Below are 27045 nucleotides of genomic sequence, written 5' to 3'. Positions count from 1 at the left end.
CCCCCATTAGTGCTGTGAGCTATCATTTGTTTCCACTTACATAAACGTACCACCTAAACCCCATCTCACTACTGTATTGATACCATCGGTACAAAGCAGTACAGTATGTACTATATTGTACTTGTTGCTAGCATGTGTTAGCATCTCTTCATGCTACCATCTTTTCGTGCTACCATCTTTTCGTGCTATCATATCTTCTGCTTTACTCCCCCAGCTCTCTACTGTATGTACTATAGCTACAGTATGTACAGTACATACTCACCCATATACCACCTTAATTGTTTCGATTTCAGCTCACACTTCACCATTGCTACACTTGCTGCTATGTCGTTCTTCATGGAAAATCTCGATGAGGACTCGGAGTATGGCACGATCGACACATTTGATCCCAAGCGCGAGCTCAAACTGGCGGCGAGACACCAGAGCTGGATCAAGTTTTTGCAGCGGTACTCTGAGTGCGAATTGGACTTATCTGTGATATCCAAGCCCAAAAGCTACCCCGAAGAGTATACATACCTGCATCCACCGGACTGCTGGAACGAGTTTGAACGACTGCTGAACCTCGAAATGGTGCGTCGCCAACCGCAATGGCAGGACGTGTCTTTCTTCAAACAGCTGATGCGACTGTGTTTGGAATCCACCAATACAGAATCCGTCACTATCTCCTTCATGGATCGGTTCACACAGACGGTGGCTTTCAGCATGGGCAAGCGCGGCTTTGAAATGACTGTACCCCGAAAGCGGTCTCTGGATGCCCATGCAGTTCTTTCAGCTTCAAACTTGATTTTGCTAGATACCCGTCTTGACTGGAGGACTAAGAATCATCCGATGGTTGTGGACAAGCCCCATATCCTGTTTTACGCTGGTGTTCCATTGAAGACTTTGGTAAGTGATATCTAATAAGTGATACCTAACGATTCCAGACAATTACTCAATATGCCATGATACGTGACATACCCCTCTGATCCTGAATGAAGTACGACCAAGGATTAAACAGTATGACAAAGGCTTACGACTCTCGCCAGAGCTGACGTCGACACTGTCAAGTTGTTATGTTTCTCAAAATCTGTTGTCCACTCGGGATCTTGTGTCCTTCCATTTCCGTATTTCCCGCTAACCCAGAACGGCTTTTCCATCGGAGTACTTGCCGTATACTCCAACATTGCCCGAACTTCGCTTCCCAAAAACCTCTCTCGCTCCCTGTCAGACTACGCAGATGTCATCATGACCCATGTTTGTGGGCAACGAAAAGCCATGGTCAACCATCTCCATGCCTACCACGAGTCTCTCCAGGATGTCCTGCGCGTCCCCCTCGACTCGGAAGGCGCACTTCTCAAGTCTCCAGTCTTTGAAGAGGTCAAATACATACCCCCCGCGTTTCTCAAGACGCTGGACGGCCTTACAAAGTCCGCGACTATCAGTCGCGCCTGTGGAATGATTGGAGAGCGCATGAGAGGATCCTGCGTAGTATACGTTGCCGAAGTTTCCATCACCACCATAAGAAAATGCAGCTCTCAGGACTTCATCTACAAGACCCGAGTTCCAGTGCCTCGCATCTTGTCCAGCCGCTTATCTTCGCCCGTGTCTACTGAGACGTCTGTCAGAGTGATTCATGCTCTTGACAAGGATACTCGCAACCATTCGATGCTCGATTCACATATTCTTGGCCAGGCTTTGCTGTCTGATACAGGCATCTGTCACAATAACAGCCATACCAGCCCCCTTCCAGCTCAGGTGTGCGTGGGCTTCAGGAAGTACCATCCCACGGTCGGACTGGCTCCCGGCTCAAGTAAGTGCGGAAGCCATGTGTATGTGGAGCAAAAGATGACAGGATTGGTGCTTGGAGGTATTTGTTTTGAGAGCCGGTTGATGTTTGAGGATGTCAATGCATTCAAGCAGGTGGGTAGGGCGTTAGATGCAAAGCTGAAGGAGTAATAGAAATGCGTGACCGGAGTGGGCAACAACCCATTGTGGGGAATGATCTAATGTCACGATCTGACTACATGCTATTCTAAAGTATAGTACCTAGAAAAGAATGACGCCATGTTTCTCTATAAGACGCACATGGCCTACACACTACTGTATGTACAATACTGTAGTTACAGAAGTTGATGCAAAAAAAAAAACAAAAACAAACAGTGCAAGGTAGAGTAGGAAATTTGGTGAGTTGATGAGAAATTTTTTATTCATCAGTAGTTGCTAGGTTATTGAAGTACCTACTCTTTCAAATATCAGATTGAATCAGCAAGCAGGAGCCATCAACACTGACCTGTGGGTTGTAAGACCGTGTCTCCAGAGGACCTAATACTGTTCAAATCCGTTTGAAATTAGCAGACACCAAAATTAATGCAGAATTTGAGCTCTACCGTTTAATTTTGAAATGCTAATGTGTGATACTATGACAAAATTGTCTAGAATGAAGTGTACCGTCACGAAGGAAGAGCATGTTTAGTTGGGAGTTTGTTAACGAAAAAAGTCACCTGGGGGTGCAAATTCGAAGTTAGAGACATCCAGAAGATTTTATGAGATAATAAATAGGATATAAACACTATCCAAACTATATAAACATGACAATATAACACCATATCAACATGATATCGTAAGTTATTTCGTTTCTCGCAGAAACCATCCAATTTCTTACTTGGGAAACTTACTTAAGCTCATTCCGACCACATCTCCAAAAAAAACATATCCAACCCAAACCCTATCATGCATCACGGAAACTGTAAATCAATACACCACTTTTTCCCACACATCTCTTTCCAAAGGTATCATGAGACCACGCAAAAGAACCCGACTATCGACGCGGTTGGCTGAAGAAGCCAAGGAAGAGAAGCCTGAGGTTGTGTCTGTCAAGGAGGCCACTCCTCCGCCCCCCTCACCGCCACCAAGACCGCTTTCGCCACCACGATATCCGTATGTCGATGTCAAAGGCGAGGAGATTGAGGTGCGATCTCTGGATCCCAAGACTCTGGGCGAGCTGAACGCGTCGTCGGATCTATCGGTGCGCCACTATTATCGCCAATCACGTGAGACGTGGCTGGAGGGCGAAATGTTTGACAAGTTCTGGACCCGTCCGCAACGAGGCAAGAAGCTGGCTGGAGGAGAAGTGAATGCTCGAGAGCGAATGAGCAAGCTATGCGAGTGCACGTTGAGCATTGGGCCCCACGATTTCGATGTGAAACTGTTTCTGGTGACTGACGACACACCTATAGACAATACCCCAAGTGATGATGAAGAAGCACGTCAGCTAGACGTTATGATTGGAGTGGAGGACGATAAGGAAGACTCAAAGAGAGAAAAGCCTAAGAGGAACAAAGTGGAGGATGGAGGAACCAAACGGGGCCCTGGACGCCCTCCCAAGCAGACTAACCCTGATAAGTCGCCTGTTGTAGGCCAGCCTTTACCAGGTGCAATGTCGCCAAATGTACCAGGCCCTATGACACCAGGTGCACAAACGCCACCAATGGTGCAACACATGTCTCCTACAATGGGTCCTCCGATCCATCCTCCACCACCTCAAATGGAGGCTCCCCCGGTTCACATGGAATGGTACAACCCCAATGGAACGGGATTCAAAGTGAACCCCTTTCCCCAGGGGTCCCCCCTCGCGCAGCAGTATGCGTTGAAGATGCAGCAGGCGGCTAGGCAGCAACAGAACCCTGGACAGACCCCACAGGGTCCGGCTCAGGGTCCAGCTCAGGGTCCAGCTCAGGGTCCAGCTCAGGGTCCAGGCCACAGTCCCATGGGTAGTCCGGGCTCTCCACAGCCCCCCACTCAGGGCTCTCCACAGCTTCCACCCCAGGGCTCACATCAGAGCTCTCCACAAGCCCCTCCGCAAGGGTCGCCTCTTGCTGCCCCTCCTGTCACTGCAGCTACCAATAGAGGTCAGGAACCTGCTGGAGCTAGTCAGAGCCCATCTGTGCAACCGCAGCAGGTTGCAGAACCAAACACTCAACCAACTGCGTCTGAAGGGGCTGAGGTTGACAAGAAACTGATTCAAGGAAATGCCGAGCCAAAGATGGAGTCGAAGGGGGAGGATAAAGAGGAACTAAAAGAAGTCAAGGAATCAAACGACAACAAAACAATCAACTTGGAAAAGCCCGAGACTACACCCTCAAATGACTCGAAGCCTGATGAAGATGTTGAAATGAAGGACGTGGAGGAGAGTAGGGACAAGGGCAAGCAGAAGGAGAACGTGAAGGAGGAAAAAAACGAAGAAAATAAGGAGAGTAAGGAGAACAAGAAAGACAGGGAGGAGAAGGAAAACGACAAGGAAGGAGTCAAGGAAGAAACAGAAATGGTCGTTGAGGAGAAGGCTAAGGAGAAGGATGTTCCCGAGGGGACTGCGGCCAAGGAGGTCTCTGGGGAGAGACCTGATGACGGCAAAAAGTCGTCGGAAAAGAAGGCTGAGCCAACCGTATCGAAACCAGCTCCTAAAACGACCAAAAAAGGAGCCGCCAACGAAGCTCTCTCCACTCCGGCTAACCAGGCGATGATTGCCAAGCTGCACGCGATTGCCAACTTCAACAAGCACCTGAGCCAGCTAATGAAGACGGTAGCGAGCGGAAAGGCTGCGGCGCCACAGATCCAGGAGTTCCAAAAGTACATCAACAAGGCGCGCATCATGGCCGAGCAGAATATACCTGTGAACGCCATGACGTCGGCCGGTCCAAATGTACCGTCATTCAAGGCAAGGGAGGAGAAGCCACGTGACGAGGCCAAGCGCAAAGATGACGGCAAGAGCGGGAAGCAGCAATCAAAGCAGGTGAGACCATTGGTTCCAAGTGGAGTGCAAAGTGGAGGTCCTTCAAGTAGTCCAGGAAGTGGTAGTCCACCTGCTGGCGGTCCCGGAAACCCTCAGCCGCCTCCTGGATGGGCTCCTGGTCAGCCCGGATTCCAGGGACCTCCTCCAGGCCACCCAGCTTTTCAGGGCCCACCTCCTGGTCATCCTGCTTTCCAGGGCCCACCTCCTCCAGGGTGGCACGGGCCGCCAGGACACGGACCCCCTCCACCTGGATGGCAGGGTCCTCCACCTGGATGGCACGGCCCTCCTCCGGGTCAGTTTCACGGCCCCCCTCCGCCTGGATGGGCCCCAGGCCACCCCCCACCTCCGGGATGGGCTCCTCCCCCAGGCTATTACCCCTTCCCACCTCCTACGTACATGGGTCCGATGGGTATGGGATACTCGCCATATCGGCGTCAAAACAAGGCTCCTCGGCCACCTAAGGTGCCCAAACCGCGCGTGCCAAAGGAACCCAAGCGCAAGGAGGCCAAAACTCCTGCTTTCCTCAAAAACCTGCCGTCCAAGGTCATTGTGGTGTTCGAATTCAAGGACAACCCTGTGCACCGTTATGTGTTGCCACAGGACTCGATTCTGGAGATGCGCACCGAGAGCAATGAGATTCTCATCTCGACGCTGCTGGTGTTGGGACACGCGCATGACTATTCAGATATTCTTCAGAAGCAAAACGATATCAAGAGAAGCGATATCGAAAAGCAGCGAGAGAAGGAGCGGAAGAAGAAGGAGAAGGCAGAAGCAGCTGCAGAGGCAAAGAGGAAGGCTGCCGAAGCGCCTAAGGCCGCTGAGACGCCAATGGAAGGTGCTGCAGTTGCGACCCCTGACCCGGCTGAAGTTCCAGGTATCCCTTCATCCTCTGCACCCCCCGCTGATGCCGGCAGCGCGTCTGGTGCTTCTGGTGCCCCAGTTACTCCGGGTACTCCAGGAACCCCAGGTACTCCAGCATCTGCTCCTTCGGGAGCTGCTCTAGCCATTCCCATCCAACCGGAAAAGGAAAAGAAGCAGAAGCGTAAAAAGAAGGCCGACGACGGCCCTGTTACCCTTCTTCCACCCTTCAAACTCCCCAGAAAACAGTACAAATATTCGCCTCTTACAATCTCTCTATCTCAAGTTCCCTACAAGGCTTCTCCAATGATTGCACGAGCAGTGTGGAAACGAAGCATCGTGGAACCTCGAATGAAACAGATCATGGCACACGGTCTGCGAGACGAGGGAGTGCCCGTCAAGTACAACATTCCCTTGCCGGTTGTGGAAGACAAGGACGAAAAGATGGGTATGGGAGATGGACTCGAGGAGTTTCATATTCCAGACCATATCTTGGCGATGAAGAAGAGGAGTTGGAAGAGGGTGGCGGTAGGCAATTAGGAAGCGACCGCATATCGTGAGCGGAACGTATCCTACTTGTACTCATGTATTTCCTTGGCTTGATTAGTTTGATGGACTTCAGGTACTCAGAGACTATCCCCGGATGTATGATAGACTAAAATTAATGGATGATGATTTATTTAACATTGAATAATACTACAGTAGCCACAGCACGAGTACTTGAATAGTAGCTACTTGTACTACAGTAATGACAGTACTTGTATTCAACTGCCTGTTGCAAACATTTTCTGTATGAAAATTAGGTCGCCTTCTCTGCAACACTCCAAATCGAACAGACCCCCACCACTCAAACTCTATCCTATTGGCCCATATCTCCAGCGTCTATAATCAGGGGTACATAAAGAGCATGTGAGACGAGAGACGTGGGGTTAGTGGCCGGGGGGGTTGGGGAGGACATGAGCGCGTATATATCAAGTAGCCGGAAATACCCCCTGAAGGGTCACGTGACCATATTAACCCCCACCCTAAGCCGCTCCAGCCCCAAGCTAGCTGTGTCAGCCCAACCACGCTCCACCACGTCCGGGTAACTCGACGCGCGGGAGGCTTAATGGTCATTTGAGGCACATGACGCGAGCAGGGCGTATTGGGGAGTGACCAACCAGTGGTGAGATTTGATACGACAGGACCAAACAGAAAACGTCACGTGACGAAACGTGACACAAACGTGATACAAAGCAAGTGCTCCGGCGCCATTGATCTCCCATTTCAAAACACGTGACCCAGCACCGCATCTCTGAGCTACTACGACCCCCGCACCACCATCATAGCTATTACACCCTGCAGTGACGATCCATCTCAGTTACAGTACTGTTACAACACAACATGTCGCCCGGAAACTCGCCACAACAGTCGCCATGTAGCTCGTCACCTTCGCAGCCCGGAATGTCGCCCGTTAAGTCGCCCGTGTCGTCTCTACCGCCTCTCAACGGCTCTCTGAACGTTGCTAAGCGGCGGAAGGTGGACGGACTGTCCCCCAGTGACCACAGAAGGGTCTACTCTGCTGCTTCTCCTAAGGGAGGTGGCGACGAAACAGGCTCGCGCGAGGCTGCTGTTTCAGCAGGGAGCATGGTCTCACTGGTAACGCCTAGTAAACGGTCAGTGAGTACTCCTGCACGTTTGGGTACTCCTCGAGGGGGCCAAAGAACACCAAGTCTGGCAGACCGACCGATTCCGGTGCTGATGCCCAGAGAAGAGGAGGATGACGTGTCGAGAAGCAGGAGGTCCAGTTATGCGAATTTGTATGTGATGGAGGAGACGACCGCAGACATTGATGACAAAGGAGATGCTTCGGCAATTACAGCCACCACTTCCACAGCCACAACCGCATCCAACGACAAAAGCATATCGCCGACTTCTTCCGAAGCTGATACCGTATCAGCAAACAAGGGAAAGGAAGTTGAGAAGGCGACTCCGGAGAACACAAGTGCATCCGCTATCGACACCTCACAATCATCTGACAAATCTTTCTCGGAATCTGCCCCGATTGAGTCTGTCGAGTCCGCCAAGCTTAAAGCAACGCTGCTTCCCCCGCCAGAGGTTTCGGAACGGTTGGAGCCTCCTGCCTCGCCCAAAAAAGAGGTAACCAAGCTGAAGTAGGATACAGCCTCCAGCTTCTGCAGTACTGACAACGTGCAATGATGTGGATCAGTACACACTACAATCACTAACGACCAAACTAAATAGCCAATGCATTATTATGATAGAGAGTGTAGACAAACTTGGTACTGTACATGCGACTCAGGTAAAATGTCAAGCTTAGTTGTTACTGCTGATTCATGGTGTTGGCTTCAGTAGTTTCAGTACATACTACTGTGTCAGAAAAGTGGGCGGTTGATGTGTGCTAGCAAGTCATAACTGGTCGACGTCGTTTCCTACAGTAATCAACAGCGTCAGCAATATCACCAAACTGTCCCTTCTGTCTTGTAAACTGAAGATGCGACCGGTTCAAAGAAATCTCTGGATTACTATATACATATTTACATTGTCCTACTATTGTTCTACTGGACGCTTGCGAGTGATACTCACCTGCTCACTCCTGAATCCTCTGAATAGGATACCCGCCCTTGTAATTCTTGCCCTCTCCATACTCTCCATCAACATACAAGCCCGCCCACTCCATGGTCCTTCTCTCCTTCTTCACACCCAGTCTATCGAGACCCTTAGTGGCAAACTCGGGGGTAAAGGGCTGCATGAGAATGAGCGCAATTCTCGCAGTTTCGGCGGCCTCACGTAGAATCATGGCAGGAATCTCCTTCTCCTTGAAACTCCACGGCTTGGTTTCCTCCACATGCTTATTAGCCAGATTAATCACATAATACAAGTCTGTGATGGTCTTGGGGGTCGAACCACGGGCCATGTCTGCCTTGTAAACGTCCGGCAGCTCCTTGAGCGCTCGAATCAGCTCGTTTCGAGTAGTTGTAAACTCCGGACCGAAGAACTCAGCCATATCCTCCACAGTCTTTTGTCGAGGCTGTTCCAGACTATCTACTAGATTGAACTTGGCCGACGTGATTCGCATCAGCAGATTGCCCAGCTTGTTGACCAGCATGGTGTTGTGTTTCTCTGCAATCTTGGTTTCGGTGAAATCGTTATCTTTATGCAGATGGCCGTCACACATGAGGAGGAACCGCACAGAATCCGAGCCATACTTGGAAATCACGTGCATCGGGTCCACAACATTGCCAATGCTCTTGCTCATCTTCTGGCCTTCGGAGATCCAATGAGAATGCACCAGAACAGACTTGGGTGGCTTGATTCCGGCAGCCAGCAGAAAAGCAGGCCAGTAAATAGCATGGAATCGCTGAATGTCCTTGCCGACGATATGAACCGCCTCGGAAACCGTATCAAAGCCCTGGGCAGTGGCGTAGTTAACAAGAGCATCAAGCCAAACGTAAATTACCTGAGAATCGTCTCCAGGGACAGGAATGCCCCAGGAAAGTCGATTTGTGGGTCGAGAAATGGACAGGTCTGGTAGATCACGCGACACCTCGTCAACAATGCCCCGGTACACCTCCTTAGGCATGACAAACTCCGGGTTGGCATTGTAAAACTCCAACAACTTGTCTCGCATGGCACTAAGTCGGAAAAAGTAGTTTTCTTCCTCGGTCCATTCCACCTCTTTGCCTGTTTCAATGCTCACCAGACGTCCATTGACCTCATGGCACTTGTCTCGGGGATAGTAAGTCTCATCGGAAACACAATAGTAGCCTGAATGGCTACCCTTGTAGATATATCCAGCCTTAGTAAGACGATCCCACATGTCGTTGACGGTATTAACGTGATCAGCGTCGGTGGTGCGCATGAACCGGTTGTTATCAATGTTTCCCACCTCTGCCAGCTGTTTGAATTTCTCTGCCAGCTGATCACACAGAATCTTGGGCTGTAAATTCAGCTTTTCGGCCGCAGTCTGGATCTTCAGGCCGTGCTCATCAATGCCTGTCAGCAAATACGTGTCTTTTCCATTCAGACCGTTGTATCGTTTGATGACATCCGCCAGAACCATGCTGTAGAGATGTCCCACATGCGGCTCGGCATTGGGGTAGAAAATGGGAGTGGTGACGTAGTTGGTCGAGATGAGTCGGCACTGGCGGAAAACGCCCGTTTTGGGCGTCCGTAAAACTCTCAACATGTTGTGCTTGAGATGGTGGTTTTGGGGAGTTGGTAGCACAAATTATGCATATTGGATCAGGGTTAGGGTGACAATGAAAGAGATAATTAGTGTGGGTGATTGGAAGGTACTAGAGACGTTAGGGGACAGTTAAAACTAAATAGACAGATCCTAATAGTGCCCTAATGCTTCTTGAAAGCCTGGAATTAGTGTCACACTAACAGAGAAGACGGTGTTGTTGTTGTGATGGTGTGTGAGGGTGTACTTGTACTGTAGTTGGGACGTTAGTTAGGAACAACGGGAGAATACTAACAAAACAGCTTCAAATCAATATTAAAGGGATTATATCTCTTTTATATCTTTACCCAACAACAACGGTAGGAATCTAAAAGTCTCTGCCCTTGTTGTAAATCTCAAAGCCCGCAATTCGACACCATCGTATCTTGTCTCTAGTTGAAGTTTAGTTAACAAACCTTCATGAGCATTCCGAGATCATCCCGAGAGAAGCCCGACATCCGATATTTGGAATGTTTGTATGACACGGATATATTTGTATGACATGAGTGCACTAAAACAGAATTGATTTGGTGGATAAATCCTCCTGGACATCTCTGACAACCCCATATCTTTATTTCTGAAGCATCATCAGAACTTATTGAAGTAAGTGCCCAAGTAAATTAACCATTTACTGAGTCAATCCAACTAAACAGCATACTTATTACCACAACATCACCAGCCACCAGATCAGCTCAATTGCACTTCAAAACCAATTATATGTCCAAATAATATATAATAATTGCTCTACTCCTCTTTTTTAATTTCATTTTTCAAATTTCTACAATTTCTACAACTGGTAAAAATTATTTTCAATATCCCCAATATTCTGTCCCCTCACTTCTCACATGCACCATGCATGCCCCGCTTATCGATTGCTCCCACCACACCACAACCAACGCTCTCGAGTGGAGATAAACGGAAAAACACCCTAGTTCACAATGTTTCGTCACGCGATCAGATCAATTGGCCTCGTGACTCCTGTCAGAGTCATTACCCCCACTCTACGTGCTTCTCTGGTTCTCGGGGCAGTTCGTTCTCAGAGTTCGCACGCCAAACCCCAAGCACCCGATTGGATCCAGAATCTGCTCGATGAGCACGAGGGCAAAGGATACTTGCTTGCCGACGCTGGGCTGCCGTCTCAGGGCGTCTCTTGGGGAGAAATTGACTCCTTCCAGCATGTTAACAACAAGGTGTATCTGGCTTGGTTCGAGACCGCCCGTGTTAACATGTTTCTCAAGTGGGGCACGGACTTTCAGCGGTTCATGAGTGGCCAGTCGGTGGCACCGGTCATGCGGTCGGTCAATCTAGCTTGGCGATACCCCATCAAATTCCCCGACCAGGTGACGGTCGTCCACAAAATTGACCAGATTCTCGATGACCGGTTCATTCTCAAGGGCGTCGTGATAGGCCACAAGTCCAAGAAGGTGTGTGCACGAATTGAAGAGGTGATTGTCGCTGTCGATTACACTAAGGGTGCCACCAAGTGTTCTATTCCGGACGATATGAGAGAGTTTCTGGAGCAGAAAAAGAGAGAGCAAGGCGCGGGGGAGTATGATGCGCAGATTTAGCGTAACCCATTCGGAGCAGCCGAAGCCGACGAGAAATGGCAGAAGCCGACGATGAATGGACAATTGTTAGATGGGTGCTGTGTCAGTACATGACTCTGGGGTGCTTCCTTTTGCACAATAGCTAGCTGACAGATGCTGACAAGTGCTATCGAAGCAGGGAACTTGAGTCTCTGAGACAGGCTTCATAGATGGCACCTTTCTCGAGTCATTATAGAATAGATTGTTTTGGAATATTTGAGAAATTGTACAAGTAAGTTGAATCGGATCGCTCAGAGAAGTGTTCTTATAGTCACAGTCTCCTTAGTGATTTGAAGACTATGCAAGTACGAGAACAGTATGTCCAGTAAGCATATATATCTGTACTTGGTGACGGTGCCATCACTGAAATTTTCTAGAAAATGGGTTAATGATACACTCTATTGCAGTACAATACAAGACCGAAAGTGTACCACTGCCTTCTTTTTTTTTTTATTATTCTTCTGGTATCAACTGACACTTCATCTAATGTGGAGACCATAACAGTTTTGCACAAGTTCATGTCCCTTCACGTAGCAGTTTAATACGACATGTGTACTGAAAAGTACATATCCTGATTAAGAATCCGCTGCTAATTCTAATGGTATAATTCAACCTACCCTATGAGTGACAAAAATGTCTTTTTGTGTGCGTTTTTGTTTGCCATGTTCACCAGAACCTGTAGATTAGGCGAATACTCTCAACCGACACTTTTGTATAGAGCATAGGTTTTTTTTGTATCATTCGAATCAGCTTGAAATTCCAAGTCCAATGATGTACCTCTTATCAACACTTGACATACAAAGGTTTTCAGAATTGTGTGTTTTTTTCTACCCCGTCTTTCTCCAGACCCAAGAGAAGCAGAGCTAACCCAAGCCCAGATCAAACGAGCTAACGACAGACCAGTCTAGAATCTCATTGTTCTGTGAATTAGACGCTTGTCTAACCCGTAGACGCACGCTAATGTCGAGAAAAAAGCGTTTTTTGCAGGGATCATTGTCTGGTTTCGTCGTTCTCTCTATAATCTTTATTGACGAAGTCACTGGTTGCTTGGGTCCCTCGTTAGCAGCATTTGAATGACATATGGTGGCAGAAAAAGGTACCAATCAGCTCAGATCTTCCGGCTGATTCGATTAAGACCAAAATATCCACCTCTTTTCATACAATTTCTGCGTGCTTGGTGGACCTACATTCCCATGTTGTCGTCGTCCAACTGCCGCGATTAGGTTACAGCTGATCCTTCATGTCGTCGTCGTGCCCAAACATCAATGTTACAAACTCTGGATGGGGGTTATCGGGCCTTGAGTAGGCGCGAGTGCTTAGGATTGCAGCAGACCTGAGTTGTTGCACACAATTCTCAACAAGTCAGGTGGCAGCGAAACCAGGCAAAACTATATATATTAAAAAATTGGAACAATTGGAAAAAACGGGAAAAACATGGAAATGCGGGTCTTTAAGTATTCTCGTCAAGAAAGACTCAACAACCTCCATCGACAGCCAGTACTGTAGTTCGTCGTGACACAATTTGTACACAGAAATATCCAGTTCACGCACAAATCAGTCAATCAGTAGAAACACGTGACTGTGCAACGAAGTGCATGTTTGGCCATCCACGACAGGCCAAATGACAGAAAATATATGCCCCCGGGTGATTGCTCTTTCCATCAGCAATTACATTTCTCGTACATTAGACCATCCTCCATTCTCCGTATTGCTTACTCATCCATTACCAAGGGGCGTCTTCTCCCAACACCTGTCATCAGCATTATTCACACGTAAGGTATACGCAGCCTTTGAGCTTAGCAGCAGCACGTCCAGCACAACCACAGACTTACTTGTAGTACCAACACAACTACGAGGAGTAGGCACTGCACACACAATTACATCCATGTCAGGCCTGCAACGACGACGTGTCAACAACACGGCTTCGGCCGACGAGACCTGGGGCAGCTCTGAACGACAGACGTCGACCGTGCCAAAGACGGACGAAGACGGTCCCAAAATCGGATACGACCCCAAAGACATACGCACGGCGGAGGAGGAGGAGAAGCAGCCGCGCCTGACGCTCATGGAGGAGGTGCTGCTGATGGGGCTCAAGGACCAGCAAGGGTATCTGTCTTTCTGGAACGACAACATCTCGTACGCGCTGCGGGGCTGCATCATCATGGAGCTGGCTCTACGTGGCAAGGTCCAGATGGTGAACGACACAAACCGCCGACGCTTCCCCATTTCGGACCGGTACATTGAGGTCATCAACGACAAGCTGACAGGCGAGGCGCTGCTGGACGAAACCATCAAAATCATGAAGGCCTCTGAAAAGCTCACCGTCGGCACCTGGATCAATTATCTGTCAGGCGAGACCTGGAACCTGTCCAAGATCAGCTACCAGCTCAAGCAAGTGAGAGAACGGCTTTCCAAGGGCCTGGTCGACAAGGGCATTCTGAGAACCGAGAAACGCAACTTTTTCCTTTTTGATATGCCCACCCACCCCGTCGCAGACACGGGCGCCAAGGAGGACATCAAAAAACGCGTGCTGTCGCTTCTCACCGCACGTACCGTTGTCATCAACCCATCTCCTTATTTGCCCGAGGGCGTGCCCTTCCGATACCTCCGATCTGTCGGAGCAGTATGTGGCGCCTATGCTGCCAACGTGCTTGAAAACGTGCTCGCAGATCTGAGCTACGAGATGCGTGACCAGGCATTTGCACGAGCTGACGATTTGTTGAACGACTTTTCCGAGTGGCCCTTTGTGGAGAAGCCTGGTCAGACCCAGAACGTGGGCGTGAACTTGTTCCAGGAAATCAACGACGAGATTGCAGCCAACCCGAATAAAGAGCTGCAGCTGGAGGTGGTGGCTGGAGTGTTTGACATTTTTGCAAACTTGGACAGCATTTTGTGATGTACGATCGCAGCGACAATGTCAGAAGATGCGAAGGATTGTCGCCTGTAATGATACTAGGCACGTTATAAAGTAAATATGAACGAATGGTCAACGAGTGTACGAGTGGAGCAAGTACATGGGGGATTAATGAGCTCTTGACATCTATGGGAGACAGTCGTAGACTGGTGATTGACTGGTAACCGTTGCGACGCAATTCGACTTTATTGAAAAGGTGAACAAACGAGTGCTTTTCACGATTGAGATGTAGATCTTTATTGGTATTGACTGCATCTGGTTCCTTGTACAGATGCTGAAACGTCGGTAATAGTGGAAGGACATCTTTTTACAAGTGTGTAAGTGCTCTACGGTTTGATTAATGCCTCCATAAAGAACACCAGTGGCTGTAGTCCAATGCTACTGCAATGTTAGACAAATATATTGTTTCCGAGTGGCTGTTTCAATCAGTTGTTGTCTGTTGGATCACTCCACACACCTCCTGGGCCCTTCCCAAGGTGAGATCAGCGGCAAGCTCTTTTTTTTTGGTAATCTCTTCCGTCAGGAACGGAGCTGCTTGGTTTTCCACGATTCGACACAGCGATTTGTTACTTGTCTGGCCCGTCTTTAGCCACCCCAGACCCACAGACGAACAGTCATACGCCCATTTTGGGCCATTGAAAAACATCATGTGGAACCCTGATTCGCTGGAGGAGGTTCGATCCGCTGTTGGTGAACACTATGTCGTCCTCCAGAATCAAGCATCTCTCCTTCCCACCTTTGGCACACAAGTCGAGCGCCTGCTGGTACTGCACTGTACTTTTTAGTGTACTGTACCCCAGCTCGTCAAAGTGGATCTGATTCTCGAGTATTGTCCGGCGACTCCAGCTCTTGAGTGTCGATTCACAAGCGGTCACGTCATCAGCCAGAACAATGCCAGCCGGAATTATCGACAGAACGGTCCCATTATTTGGTCAAAATGTATGTGTCGAAGGTGTTGGAAAATGCCAAAGCCAGTGGGGTCCTGGAGATGGAGAGACCGCTGGGCAATGAAACAGAGTGAGACGGATGTCAGCAGAGCAATCGCAACCCTTGCCCATCTGTTCATGTCGAAAGATCGAGTAAGACGTTCTCTTTCCTGCTACTCGCGTTAGCTGTATAATCAGTCCGTATGTAATTTACGTCGAGTCATTGAGTGCGATAGGATGACTGACAGAAACATCCGTGAAGTAGCTACATGGTAGACTACAGAAATCCACTTTTTCCTGAAAATTATTGTTTATGCAAAATATATTGCTCTTATCAGTTGAGTTCACATGGCATTGTCCAGAGTACAGTATGTACAATACTCACGCTGCCTTTTTATTTTATTTTTATGATCACATAATGCATCAATTAAACTATGACTAAGGTACGAGTAATAGGTCAATTCAATCGTGTAATGCGGAATAAATTATAAAAAAGCTATTATATATAATATTACAGGGAACCAAATGCTTTAAGCACATCTCGTCATCAGAATTACTGTACACTGTAGGTACAGTATTTCATGAAATCCAGTTCGTCAGGTGCCATCATATATACACAGAATACATTCTCTCATCATACATGCATTCATTTAAATATTCATCTTTATATGCTAGGAAGTGGTCTCCGAAGTAGTGTCAGGTGCAGCTTCAGATTCAGCCACCTCCTCTGTCTCAGTCACCTTCTCCACCTCAGCAACACCCTCATCAGACACAATCTCCTCCTCCATCTTGTCCTCCTTATCTTCCTCCGCATCAACATCAATCAAATCCGCCTTTTCCTCCTCCACCTTCTCGATTCTATACAGCGGCTCGACCATGGAGTCGATCAAATCTTCGCGCACAAAAACCAAAAAGTACGGCGTGGCGGTATTATTGTCGTCAAAGTCCATCACCTCTGAGTCCTCCACTCGCGTGATCTTCTCGTCGTTGTACTTTCTGAAAAAGCCGCCCTGATGGTCTCTGATGTACGTCCAGTAGTGTCCGAAAGACGCTTCGCCTCTGTGGATAAACACAGCATGGATTCTGTAGCCAATCTGCTTCATGTGTGCAAACTGGGACTGAATCTTAAAGTCTAGCTCAGCCAAGTCCGCCTCCATGGCTTCCTGGCGGGAGGTGCGGGTGGCAATCTCCTCCCGCACAAGATTCAGGACTCTACTGACATCCGACTTTAGCGTCAGAAGCCACTGCTCGGTGAGCTTGAGGTTTTCGGTAAGAGTACCAGAGTTCTCCACCTTGGCATTGAACCCCTCGAGATCCTTGAGCAGCTGGCGTCGCTCTTCTCGCCACTTGAACACCTCCATTCGCTTGGCATTTACCTCGTCGTCATCAGTGTCAATGTATCGATCCATGTAAATGACTTCGTCAAACTTGAGAACGGCAAGCGACTTGAAGGGACGGCCCAGGTCTCGGTCAAACTGGACCCGCTGAACCTGAATCTGCAGCATGGGAGGTAGTTTGCCGATAGTGAGTGACCGAATAACATCTCCATCGGAAAGTGAGACAAGATCGTGGCCGAAGTATGAGTCTAGCGCATCGTACAAATCTCGAGGGCCATCCGCAACGTCAACAAGAAGAGAAAGGAATCGCTCAGTCTTCTCACGACGTTTACTAGCATCGTTGGTGTTGACGGGCTGCAGAACTTGTTTGGTCTGACCGTAAAAGAGCCGTTTCACAAGATCATCCTGTTCTCCATCAGAGTCCACAGAATCACCCTTAACAGCTGCTTCAAGCTGGAACAAAACGTTCTCAATGCACTCAGTGACATCCTGCTGTCGACCAAACAACGTCTCGTTGATTCGCTCAGCCTTGTACTCGTGATTAGGCTCTGCAGTGGAAGGGGACTGAACTAGAGTCGAGTCTGTGTCAACCGATTTTTCCTTCTCAGCCAGCTTTTCGTCTCCATCGGTGGTACCACCTGCTTCGATGACACTCTCTCCTTCATTGAGCACTTCCGATTCAGCCCCTTTGTTAGTCTCAGCATGCTCGTCTTCTTGAGATGCCGAAACCAAGGCCAGGTAAGCCAAATTCTTTCTGGGAGTCACGTAGCCCTGATTCGAGTAAATCATGTCGTTGAACAGCAATGCAAGCTCATGAATAAACTCCTGGGCTCGCTTCACCTCCGACGGGGAGACTGAACGACCACCAATACGCTTATCTCGAATTTCACCGGCTGACAACTTGAAGCCCACATCGACATTGCTGCCGTCATGCTGCAACACCTCTTCCCTCAATGGTTTGATAGCAAAATAGTACTGCAACAGAGAGTTGAGGTAGCACGTGTTACCAATGTTGTTGAGACCAATGGGCCAATCATACGTCGATTGGGGAAGCTGAACAGCCGAACGAGGATCTCTAGAGAGCTCAGCAATGATGGAGTCGCTGTCGTGCTCATTGCCAAGGTATCGAAGTGCTTTTCGAGCAGTGACAATGCGTCTCTTGTCAGAAAACTCTCTGAAAGCAGCGATAGCATCCTCGGGAGTAGCAGAAGACGAGATTCCAAGCACCTCACATGCCTCCTGTTCAGAAGTAATATCAGGAACAAGTTTTTCCACAAAGCTGAGAAGCAAAGGAGCCTGTCTATCGATAGCAATCGCTTTGAATGCCCTCTCTAGACGCTCAGAGTTGTTTTCGCTCTGTGCAAACTCGTAGGCCGTAATAATGACATCATCGTCGACAGCGGGTTCTACTCCCAGATCAGCATACGCGGTGGGAAGATCCACATCATTGGCAGTGAGCTGAATGAACTCCTGAAGAGGACCACAGGACGTAATTTGAGCGACAGTCTCCATTGCCATACGTAGGGGCCCCACAGCAGCTCCTTGGTCCACCTGTTCATCGTAAAAGGACGCCACCTGCGCAGCAATATGTTCAGACTCCATGGACTCGGCCTCATCCATGTCCAGACCAAACTTGATGAATGCCTGTCTCACGTCATCCAATGAAGCACAGCCTAACGACATGAGCTCCATCACCTTCATGATGAGAAACTCAGACTCTCGCTGCTGGGCGGCTTCTCTAAGTGCCTCAAAGTAGTACGGCGCAAGTACTCTATCTGAACCCGACAGACGTTCGTATGCAGAAATCAAAATGTCGTCGGAGGCGTTTTCCGTCACACCCAGAGTCACATACTGAGCGTAGGCTCGTGGCAGAAGCAGAGGGCCTCTATTTTCGGGCTGGAGACGCAGCACAGACCGAACTTCGGGTTCAAGGGGAGTCACGTCAATCTGTAGGCTGCTCAGATGATCTCGCTCCTTGTTGCTGGAATTTCGAATAAGAACATAAAGCTCTGACATTTTCCGCTCTAGCTTCGCCCTGATAGATGCAGTGAACGGGTTCTGAGTCTCGTAGAGCTTGGGAGGTACCCACGTGCCCTTTTCTTCGTCTCTCGAGAAATGGAACGACGACAAAATAGACTGGTCGATTTTCTGCTGGATCGAAGCGTTGTCAAACTTGATTTCCTTGTTACCACCTCGGTTGAGCGGTTCGTCGATGATTTTGAACAGAGTATGAAGACAGGCAGCAGGGGAGGGTTCAGAAGACTGTTTGAGATGCTCCGTGTCCTTGAACCGTTGTCGAACTGCCTGTGGGGAGTACGGTAGTAGATCCTGTGACGTGAACTCCGGAGGGCGAAGTGTGAGAATCAGCTTGGTGCCTGTATAAGAGCAGATGTAGGTGTGTTTTCGTTCCGTAAACTGAGGCGTGTCATTAGGGTCAACTTCAGAGTTGTCATCGTCAGCCATAGTCTGATCCTGCTCCGGTTCGGGAGTGGCTGTGTCCATCTCATCTGGCCCTCGCTGTGTCTGGGCATGGGCCTGGGTCTGTGCAAATACCGGGGTTGCTTCTTTGGAGTCTGTATCTTCGTTGAGGTAATGGAAGTCGTAGAGCTCCGCTCGTCGGTGGCCGTCGACGGTGACCTCCAGGTGCATCCGCGTCTTTCTGCACACAAAGCGCATCACTGTCTTGGTCTCGTGGCTCTCCGGAAATGGCGCCACGTCGACCCTCAGAAACTCGTTGAGGGCCTTGACAGGAGTCACTTTGGAGGCGTCAATTGGCGACATGGAGAGCAGGTCCGGCTCACCGGTCCACCGGGCCACGTCCGCTAGAATGCGGCCGGCCGATTTTCCGTAGGTAGAGAGCATGGCGGTTGGGGACGCTCGCAATATATCTCGTGGTGCTATGTTGTGGTGTACGATAGTTAAGGAGTTACAGTACTCGCAATATAATAGCGTGGCTCAATGCATGCAGGTTGAAAAAGGTTACTGACAAAGCTGCATGAACCAAAGTGAAGCTCTCGACACTGGCAAGTACTGTACCAACGCAAGTATAGCCCCGCTGACAAAAAAACAATCGCAACATGGGCTGGTTTGGATCTCAGAAGGACGGTAGCGCTCAGCCCGCTCAGTCCCCGCAATCTGTCCACGTGGCGGCGCCCACAACTGAACCTACACTGGTTGCTCCTGGTGCCGCTACACCTCCGACTACTCTTGATCTGTCGCCAATGGCCGATGCCACCACAGCTGCTGCCACTGCAGGCTCCAGCGCCGCCAGTGCTCCTGCCGCCGCACCCTCAGGAAACTTCCTCACCTCTATGCTGGGCGAAAACTCCGGGTTCCTAGAAAACCCACTGTTCACTGGAGGTATGGGTCTGATGGTGCTGGGAGCCGTGGTGGCTCTTGGACGAACAGGAATCGTACAGGGTTCGCAGTTTCTTCAGCGACAACTTCTCGTCGACCTCGAAATCGCCTCCAAAGACCGATCTTACGCCTGGTTCCTGGAGTGGATGTCCCACCATCCTCAGAGAAGCTCCCGACACTTGGCTGTTCAGACCACAGTCAAGCAGCACGCCTCTGGCTCGTTCACGACCCAGTTTTCGCTGGTTCCCGGTCCTGGACGGCATCTGATCCGATACAAGGGCGCATTCATGCTGGTCAAGCGAGAACGATCCAACCGGCTGCTGGACATGAACTCAGGTTCTCCCTTTGAGACAATCACTCTGACCACTCTCTACAGAGACCGATACGTGTTCCAGGAGCTTCTTGCCGAAGCCCAGCAGCGAGCCCAGAAGATGCAGGCCGGCAAGACGGTCATCTACACATCGTTTGGACCCGAATGGAGACCTTTTGGACAACCCCGTCGAAAGCGAGAATTGGACTCGGTTATTCTGGACAAGGGAGTGTCCGAGAGCATTGTGGAGGACGTGAACGATTTCCTCAAGAACTCGCAGTGGTACCACGACCGAGGAATCCCCTACCGACGAGGATACCTGCTGTATGGACCTCCTGGATCTGGAAAGTCGTCTTTCATCCAGGCTCTAGCTGGAGAACTGGATTACAACATTTGTATTCTCAATCTTGCCGAGGCCACTCTTACCGACGACCGTCTTAATCACCTGATGAACCATGTGCCTGAGCGAACGTTCCTTCTTCTGGAAGATATAGATTCTGCCTTCAATGAGCGAAAGCAGAGTGCCGATCAGGGCTACCATTCCGGAGTCACCTTCTCTGGTCTTCTGAACGCCCTGGACGGTGTGGCTTCTGCGGAAGAACGAATCATCTTCATGACCACCAACCATCCCGAGCGTCTGGATCCTGCTCTCATTCGACCTGGACGAGTTGACTTCAAGGAGTGTATTGACAATGCCACCGAGTACCAGGCCGAGAAGATGTTCATGCGGTTCTTCCCCGGCGAGGAGAAGCTGTGCAACGAGTTCATCCAGACTCTCAAGGCCAACAACAAGCTGGTTTCCACAGCCCAGATGCAGGGTCTGTTTGTCATGAACAAGACCGACCCTGTTGGCGCCATTCACATGGCCCAGTATCTCCCCGAAAACGAGGGCACTCCCTCCCCCGCCAGTGAGCCTCCTGTCCACAAGGGGGTGTAGCGAGGTGATGACGATGATGACGACACGAAAATGAATGTGGACGACCACGCCGACGACCACGCCGCAATGAGCAAACAAAACTACAGTATATAAGTGTATATAGCCGTTATCGGAATGAATGACAATGGAATGTGACAATGGAATAAATAAATCATATAAATAGATGGGCGACCGTGTCAAAGCTCGAACCCCGACTTTTCCCTGACAATACGGTTAACCTCGAAACTGTCTGAGAACTCGCCCACGTGCCTTGGCTATATCCAGAGCCGTCGGAGGATGGCCCTTGGCCTCTTTCCGGGCTTCGGCCATGAGTCTGTGTTAGCAAGGTGCCAAATTTTGGGGTTCTGGCTCCTCCATCTCCTCCAACCTCTCTACTCACCGGTTCAGAAACAGCACGTAGTCCAGATAGACCAACACGTCTGTCTTTTTTCCGACGTTTCTTGCCGTGCGAGTTCGCAGCGCGTTCCGCAGGTTTTGTTTGGGGTAGATTCTGGCCATCCGCGGAGATTTGGGCTCGAACTACAAGTAGTAGACAATGATGAGACAGTCGGTGGTATTGCAATTTCGCGTTTTGGTTTTGCTGAAACTTAACTTGACGCGATGTGTTGAAGTGCAGTATTGGTGCTGCAGTTGAGTGGCTGTGACGAGGCTGTGAAGTCACGAGTAGAAGGGTGGTTGCGGTATTTACGCATGCGACCTACGTAATGTTCTTGTATTAAACACCGAGCGAGTCCTTCATTTCGGTCAGTATTTTTTGTCCTTTCCCTCTACCTACTGTATACTCTCGTATGGGTCATTTATTTATGTCACTCACTCATTGCTCTATCTTACGTCATTTTTTCTGCCCTCCCTCTCTCTCTCTCTCTCTCTCTCTCTCTCTCTCTCTCTCTCTCTCTCTTACCACTCTCTGGTGCACATGTGAGACAAGGTTCCATAATTTAGCCATTCTCCCAACCATTAAACTCGGGTCTACAGCAAAGAATACTCCAGCCTGCATGACCTCCATGCAATGGCATGTACCCAAATAAGTCTTCCCCTGAAGCTATTGTAGCTACTATAACACCTGTTGGCACTAACCGATAGAGTCCCGAGAAAGGCGAGATACGACCGTGCGAGCCGCCGCTTTGAGCCGCCACCCTCCTCCGTCTTTGTGCGACCCTCCAGCCCCGCTCTGTTCGCCGCCTCCAACAACAACAGCGTCTGGTTGTCGGCTGCCATCACGACAAATATCGCACTCTTGCCCAAAACACAGATCCGTCCAAAACGACGAAACGGCCGACAAGCTATAAATCGCCGCTACACGCAAGCTAATAGCGCACTCTCCGCTGTTTCTCGGGTAAGCATCCACCACAGTCCGAAAAATGCGGTTTCTCAAACGACGAGGAAAACCGTCGACTTCAAAGACCCACGGCACGGCGCCAAGTGTCTTTCTCAGGGTCCATTTGATCCAGGTGAGTATGAACGGAGGGGATAGGATATCGGGCGAGGGAATGGGCTGATGGTTATTGAGGTCTCGCCGGTGAACCACCATATCTGTGCTGCCATATCTGTGTCCATCTGTTTCATTGTCTATGCTCTCGTGGTTGTCACGGAGCAGATCAGAGAACCGCATGCCAACATCTACATCCGAGAAATCAGAGCAGGCTGATCTGACCGACTGGGACCGATTCTCCTTCGACCGGAACTACAGTAGTGGCCGACGAACTCAAGACACACGGTTTAACTTGACTCATGTCTCAAAACATGACTCCCGTGATGACCACAAAGTTATGCCATGAACGTTATGGGGTGTGGGGTCGCCGTATTGAAATCTTTGAATTGAAATCTATGTGCGACATGAATGCCACTATTGGTCCACGGCAGGGACAAGATGAGCCCCGCCATGGTCTTCTTCAACAAGTCCCCTACTACCTCCACCAAAAGACGCTTCATAACCACACCCACCAACCTGATTGCAGCGACAATGCCTCTCCCGTTCTTTTCACTAACACAGGCTCGAGGAATTGCCCCTAGAGACCGCGAAAAGAACACAAAGTGCGAACCGTACGCTGTTCTGTCATGCGGTGACTTTCGATTCACCACACACACGATCCACAACTCGGTGGATCCCGACTGGAACTGCTGGATCGACATTCCCGTGCGATCCGGAGACGAGTCGCTCGATCTGGTGGTCTGGGACCGCATCAGATTCAACAAGGACTACCTGGGAGAAGTCGCCATTCCTCTCAAGGACATGTTCCACAAGGGAGTCACCGAAATAGAGACTCCCGTCCAGTGGTTCCCCCTTCATTCCACCAGATCAAAGGCTGCAGGCTATGTCAGTGGAGATGTGTCTCTACAGTTCTCCCTGGTGGACGAACAGGGCGAAACCAGCCCTCAGCTGTTTGAGCAGTGGCAGAGGTTTGTTGACACTGAGGAATTGGAGTCAGACATGCCTGCCAGTGATGCAGGCGACGATGCAGGCGGCGACAGTGACGTTGAAATGTCGAATCTCGCACACGAAATGTTCCGAACCAACATTCTCGATCTGCCCGCTGAGATGCGACTCAGTCTTGATATGAGTTCCGAGTCTCAATCCGAGTCTGGAGCGGAATCCGACATTGAATCGGATCAAAACGGAGACGAGGACCGCAGCAACAACCCCGACGACTACGTTGGAGTTCCAGACGTCTCCCAGGCCACTCTTCGAAGAGGTGACGAGAACCATGACGCTTTTGACGCCCAACATCAGCACCACCATCAGCAATTTGCTCCTGGAACTGTTCGGAAGCAGCAACAGCTTGCGTTGGTAGGTCCGCCCGGCCTCAATTCTCTTGCCACTGCAAATATGATGGCACGAACTCCCCCAGTCAACAATTCCGGTCCTTCCACCGGCACACATACCCCTGACCATCTTGAACTTCCGGCCAAGAAGTCCAAATCCAAGTCTAAAAAGTCCAAGAAGAGAAAGGCGCAGCATTACGAGCTCAACTGCAGCAACGCTGTTCTCGGAGTCATCTTCCTGGAGATTCTCAGCATCACAGACCTGCCTCCCCTTCGGAACATGACCCGAACCGGGTTTGATGTTGATCCGTTTGTCATCATCTCCTTTGGGCGATCTACGTTTCGAACTCAGAGCAAACGACATACACTCAATCCCACATACAACGAGCGGGTCATTTTTCCGGTGCTCAAACACGAGCAGTCGTTCTCAATCGGTTTCACAGTGATGGACAAGGACAAGATCAGCACGCATGATTTTGTGGCTGACGGCCGGTTTGAAATCAGACCGCTGCTTGACCTCGCTCCCCGGCCTGATCCCGCAAGCATGCTGTACGACCTGGACCATCGGTCTGCGCCTCCTGCACCTTTACGGAAGCGACGGTTCCGGCGAGCTCGAAAGGCCAGACACAACAACCTCACGGCTACGGATTTCGACGACTTTATGGTCTCGTCTTCGGATCTTCCCGAACGGTCAGATATGAACGAGTACGACGATGAAGAGGGGGATAGTACTGGCTCGTCTGCGCCATCCTCGGCAGAGAACATGAGAGTGTTTGAGCTTCCTCTGCGGATCAAAAACCAAAAGTACGCCGAAAAGCACAATCCTGTTCTGACGGTGCGGGCTCGGTTCATGCCCTATGCGGCCCTTCGGCAACGGCTGTGGACGTCGTTGCTGCAGAAGTACGACGTCACGGGCAGTGGGACTATCAATATTGTTGATATTACTCAAATGCTGGACGAGCTGAACTCGACTTTGTCGTCCACGACTGTTGTTGGGTGGTGGAAGAAGTTTGGACGGTCCATTGATGAGGATCTGACCATTCCCGAGGCTGTCACGTGTCTCGAGCAGCAGATTATGAAAGATTCGCTCATGCAGGAGCATCATTTGATGAAGCAGCGACGGGCGAGCTTGAAGGCTGATGGAATGGCAAGGCTGGCGCCAGGAGCTAATGGCCCTGTTGGAGTTAGTTCAGGCAGTGTAGTCACGGGAAGCATGGCTACTGGCAGTTCCTCTTCTGCAGGAACCTCTCCTGTGGCTGCTAGAACCAACAGCCATGGTTCTGTTCTCACTGCGTCCAGTGCCGGCAGTTCGATCCCCGGTCTCCCTCGAACGAACTCTTCTTCTGCCACTCGAGAGTCTTCTGCTGTTCCTTCTGAAGAGCACGTTGCGAACAGTAACGGTAGCCCCAGCATTCCCGTTCCATCTCTTGTCCGTTCTACCACCCATTACCAGGAGCCGCTTTTGATCACAGACGGTAGTGACAGCGAGGCCTCTCAGGGTCATAGTCAACTGTACCATGGAAACCCGTCTACTGACACTCTTGCCTCTCTTGCCAATTCTGACGACGATGAACCCGAACGAGTCATTAGACTCGAAACCTGTCCCATCTGCAATCAGCCCCGGTTCAACAAACGCGCTGAAATGGACATTGTCACTCATCTGGCCACCTGTGCCAACGAACAGTCCGTGCACAAGATTCTTTCAAGCCGTTTCGTGTCCAAATCTCAGGCCCACAAGAAATGGTTCTCCAAGATTGTCTCCAAGGTTACCCATGGCAACTACCGGCTTGGAGCCAACTCGGCCAACATTCTGGTCCAGGATCGAGCCACAGGTCTGATTGAGGAGGAGAAAATGAGCATCTACGTCCGTCTGGGTATCCGGTTGCTCTACAAGGGTCTCTCTTCACGAGAAATGGAGCGAAAGCGGGTCAGACGGCTGTTGCGAAGTCTCACCAACAAGCAAGGCCGTAAGTTTGATTCTGCTTTGTCTGTCAAGAGTATCAAGCCGTTCATCCGGTTCCACAATTTGGACCTATCGGACGTGGCAGATCCGCTGGATTCGTTCAAGACGTTCAACCAGTTCTTTTACCGGAAACTCAAACCTGGGGCTCGTCCTCTTCAAAACGCCGAGGCTGGAGCCGTCTGCTGTGCTGCAGACAGTCGGGCTACTATGTACAAGTCTGTTTCCAAAGCAACACAGATTTGGATCAAGGGTCGGGAGTTCACCATCAAACGTCTTTTCGGAGATGCGTACCCGAATCTCGTGGACCGGTTCAACGACTGTAGCATTGCCATCTTCCGACTGGCTCCTCAGGACTATCATCGGTTTCATTCTCCTGTAGAGGGTATTGTTGGCAAGCCCAAGACGATTGACGGAGAGTACTACACGGTGAATCCCATGGCTATCCGAAGTGCGCTGGACGTGTTTGGCGAGAACGTACGGGTTCTGACGCCTATTGAGACGGCTGACTTTGGCACGGTCATGTTCATTGCCGTGGGAGCCATGATGGTGGGCTCTACGGTGATGACAGTGAAGGAAGGAGAGCATGTGGAGCGTGGCCAGGAGCTGGGCTACTTTCAGTTTGGAGGTTCTACTTGTTTGGTACTGTTCCAGAAAGACTGTATGGTTTTTGACGATGATTTGCTGTCCAACTCTGAGCAGGCCATTGAGACTCTTGTCAGAGTTGGGCAGAGCCTCGGCCATAAGAAGTAAGCTGAAGTGAGTGAGTATAGCTACAGTACAAGTAATTGCATCGCAAGATGACATAGATAATCGCATTTTTAATCATATAATGGGAGAGACTGGTGTAGGCTGTTCCGTTCTAGACCTCACCGTATACTACAGAGATACTCCACTTATTACCTGACTATCGTCGTACATACTAGGGATCGGTCTATTACGTGGACCTTTGATGTCAGTCCATAATCTGAAATTCCACTATTTTGCAATTCAGGATCCTCGTTAGCATCGCATCATGAACCCGAGGAATCGATTTGATCAATTGTGGGGTGTTTTGATGGTACTCGTTCCGCAGTTCGCGACGAGGAGTGCATCACTTTGGAT

General features: G+C 49.9%; 11 protein-coding genes across 11 annotated transcripts; 8 read left to right on the top strand and 3 right to left on the bottom strand.

Moving 5' to 3' along the window:
• Nucleotides 1-243: 243 nt before the first annotated feature.
• YALI1_D04653g (uncharacterized protein) lies at nucleotides 244-1935 on the top strand (the record flags this gene model as incomplete). The annotated part of the gene is made up of 2 exons (XM_502375.3): nucleotides 244-885; nucleotides 1123-1935. The coding sequence occupies 2 exons, from the start codon at nucleotides 244-246 to the stop codon at nucleotides 1933-1935; spliced, it is 1455 nt and encodes a 484-aa protein (XP_502375.3).
• Nucleotides 1936-2773: 838 nt separating this feature from the next.
• On the top strand, nucleotides 2774-6166 carry YALI1_D04636g (uncharacterized protein; the record flags this gene model as incomplete). Its single annotated transcript, XM_502373.1, has 1 exon — nucleotides 2774-6166. The coding sequence occupies one exon, from the start codon at nucleotides 2774-2776 to the stop codon at nucleotides 6164-6166; it is 3393 nt and encodes a 1130-aa protein (XP_502373.1).
• An 843-nt stretch (nucleotides 6167-7009) lies between these two features.
• YALI1_D04594g (uncharacterized protein) lies at nucleotides 7010-7783 on the top strand (the record flags this gene model as incomplete). The annotated part of the gene is made up of 1 exon (XM_502372.1): nucleotides 7010-7783. One exon carries the CDS (start codon nucleotides 7010-7012, stop codon nucleotides 7781-7783), a length of 774 nt encoding a protein of 257 aa, XP_502372.1.
• A 433-nt stretch (nucleotides 7784-8216) lies between these two features.
• On the bottom strand, nucleotides 8217-9815 carry YALI1_D04566g (uncharacterized protein; the record flags this gene model as incomplete). Its single annotated transcript, XM_502371.3, has 1 exon — nucleotides 8217-9815. One exon carries the CDS (start codon nucleotides 9813-9815, stop codon nucleotides 8217-8219), a length of 1599 nt encoding a protein of 532 aa, XP_502371.1.
• Nucleotides 9816-10789: 974 nt separating this feature from the next.
• On the top strand, nucleotides 10790-11419 carry YALI1_D04556g (uncharacterized protein; the record flags this gene model as incomplete). Its single annotated transcript, XM_502370.3, has 1 exon — nucleotides 10790-11419. The coding sequence occupies one exon, from the start codon at nucleotides 10790-10792 to the stop codon at nucleotides 11417-11419; it is 630 nt and encodes a 209-aa protein (XP_502370.1).
• A 1639-nt stretch (nucleotides 11420-13058) lies between these two features.
• YALI1_D04533g (uncharacterized protein) lies at nucleotides 13059-14333 on the top strand (the record flags this gene model as incomplete). The annotated part of the gene is made up of 1 exon (XM_502369.3): nucleotides 13059-14333. One exon carries the CDS (start codon nucleotides 13059-13061, stop codon nucleotides 14331-14333), a length of 1275 nt encoding a protein of 424 aa, XP_502369.3.
• Nucleotides 14334-14737: 404 nt separating this feature from the next.
• On the top strand, nucleotides 14738-15463 carry YALI1_D04512g (uncharacterized protein; the record flags this gene model as incomplete). The annotated part of the gene is made up of 2 exons (XM_068282595.1): nucleotides 14738-15100; nucleotides 15152-15463. 2 exons carry the CDS (start codon nucleotides 14738-14740, stop codon nucleotides 15461-15463), a joined length of 675 nt encoding a protein of 224 aa, XP_068138696.1.
• Nucleotides 15464-15948: 485 nt separating this feature from the next.
• YALI1_D04469g (uncharacterized protein) lies at nucleotides 15949-19476 on the bottom strand (the record flags this gene model as incomplete). Its single annotated transcript, XM_502367.3, has 1 exon — nucleotides 15949-19476. One exon carries the CDS (start codon nucleotides 19474-19476, stop codon nucleotides 15949-15951), a length of 3528 nt encoding a protein of 1175 aa, XP_502367.1.
• A 215-nt stretch (nucleotides 19477-19691) lies between these two features.
• Nucleotides 19692-21218, top strand: YALI1_D04467g (uncharacterized protein; the record flags this gene model as incomplete). Its single annotated transcript, XM_502366.2, has 1 exon — nucleotides 19692-21218. The coding sequence occupies one exon, from the start codon at nucleotides 19692-19694 to the stop codon at nucleotides 21216-21218; it is 1527 nt and encodes a 508-aa protein (XP_502366.2).
• Nucleotides 21219-21431: 213 nt separating this feature from the next.
• Nucleotides 21432-21716, bottom strand: YALI1_D04447g (uncharacterized protein; the record flags this gene model as incomplete). Its single annotated transcript, XM_066094237.2, has 2 exons — nucleotides 21432-21531; nucleotides 21598-21716. 2 exons carry the CDS (start codon nucleotides 21714-21716, stop codon nucleotides 21432-21434), a joined length of 219 nt encoding a protein of 72 aa, XP_065950309.1.
• An 863-nt stretch (nucleotides 21717-22579) lies between these two features.
• YALI1_D04432g (uncharacterized protein) lies at nucleotides 22580-26694 on the top strand (the record flags this gene model as incomplete). The annotated part of the gene is made up of 2 exons (XM_502365.1): nucleotides 22580-22669; nucleotides 23212-26694. The coding sequence occupies 2 exons, from the start codon at nucleotides 22580-22582 to the stop codon at nucleotides 26692-26694; spliced, it is 3573 nt and encodes a 1190-aa protein (XP_502365.1).
• Nucleotides 26695-27045: the final 351 nt, after the last annotated feature.

The sequence above is a fragment of the Yarrowia lipolytica genome, chromosome 1D (assembly GCF_001761485.1).
Source record: "Yarrowia lipolytica chromosome 1D, complete sequence".
Lineage (NCBI taxonomy): Eukaryota > Fungi > Ascomycota > Dipodascomycetes > Dipodascales > Yarrowia > Yarrowia lipolytica.
Note: the sequence above shows the minus strand (reverse complement) of the source record. Positions and strands in the feature narration are given on the sequence as shown.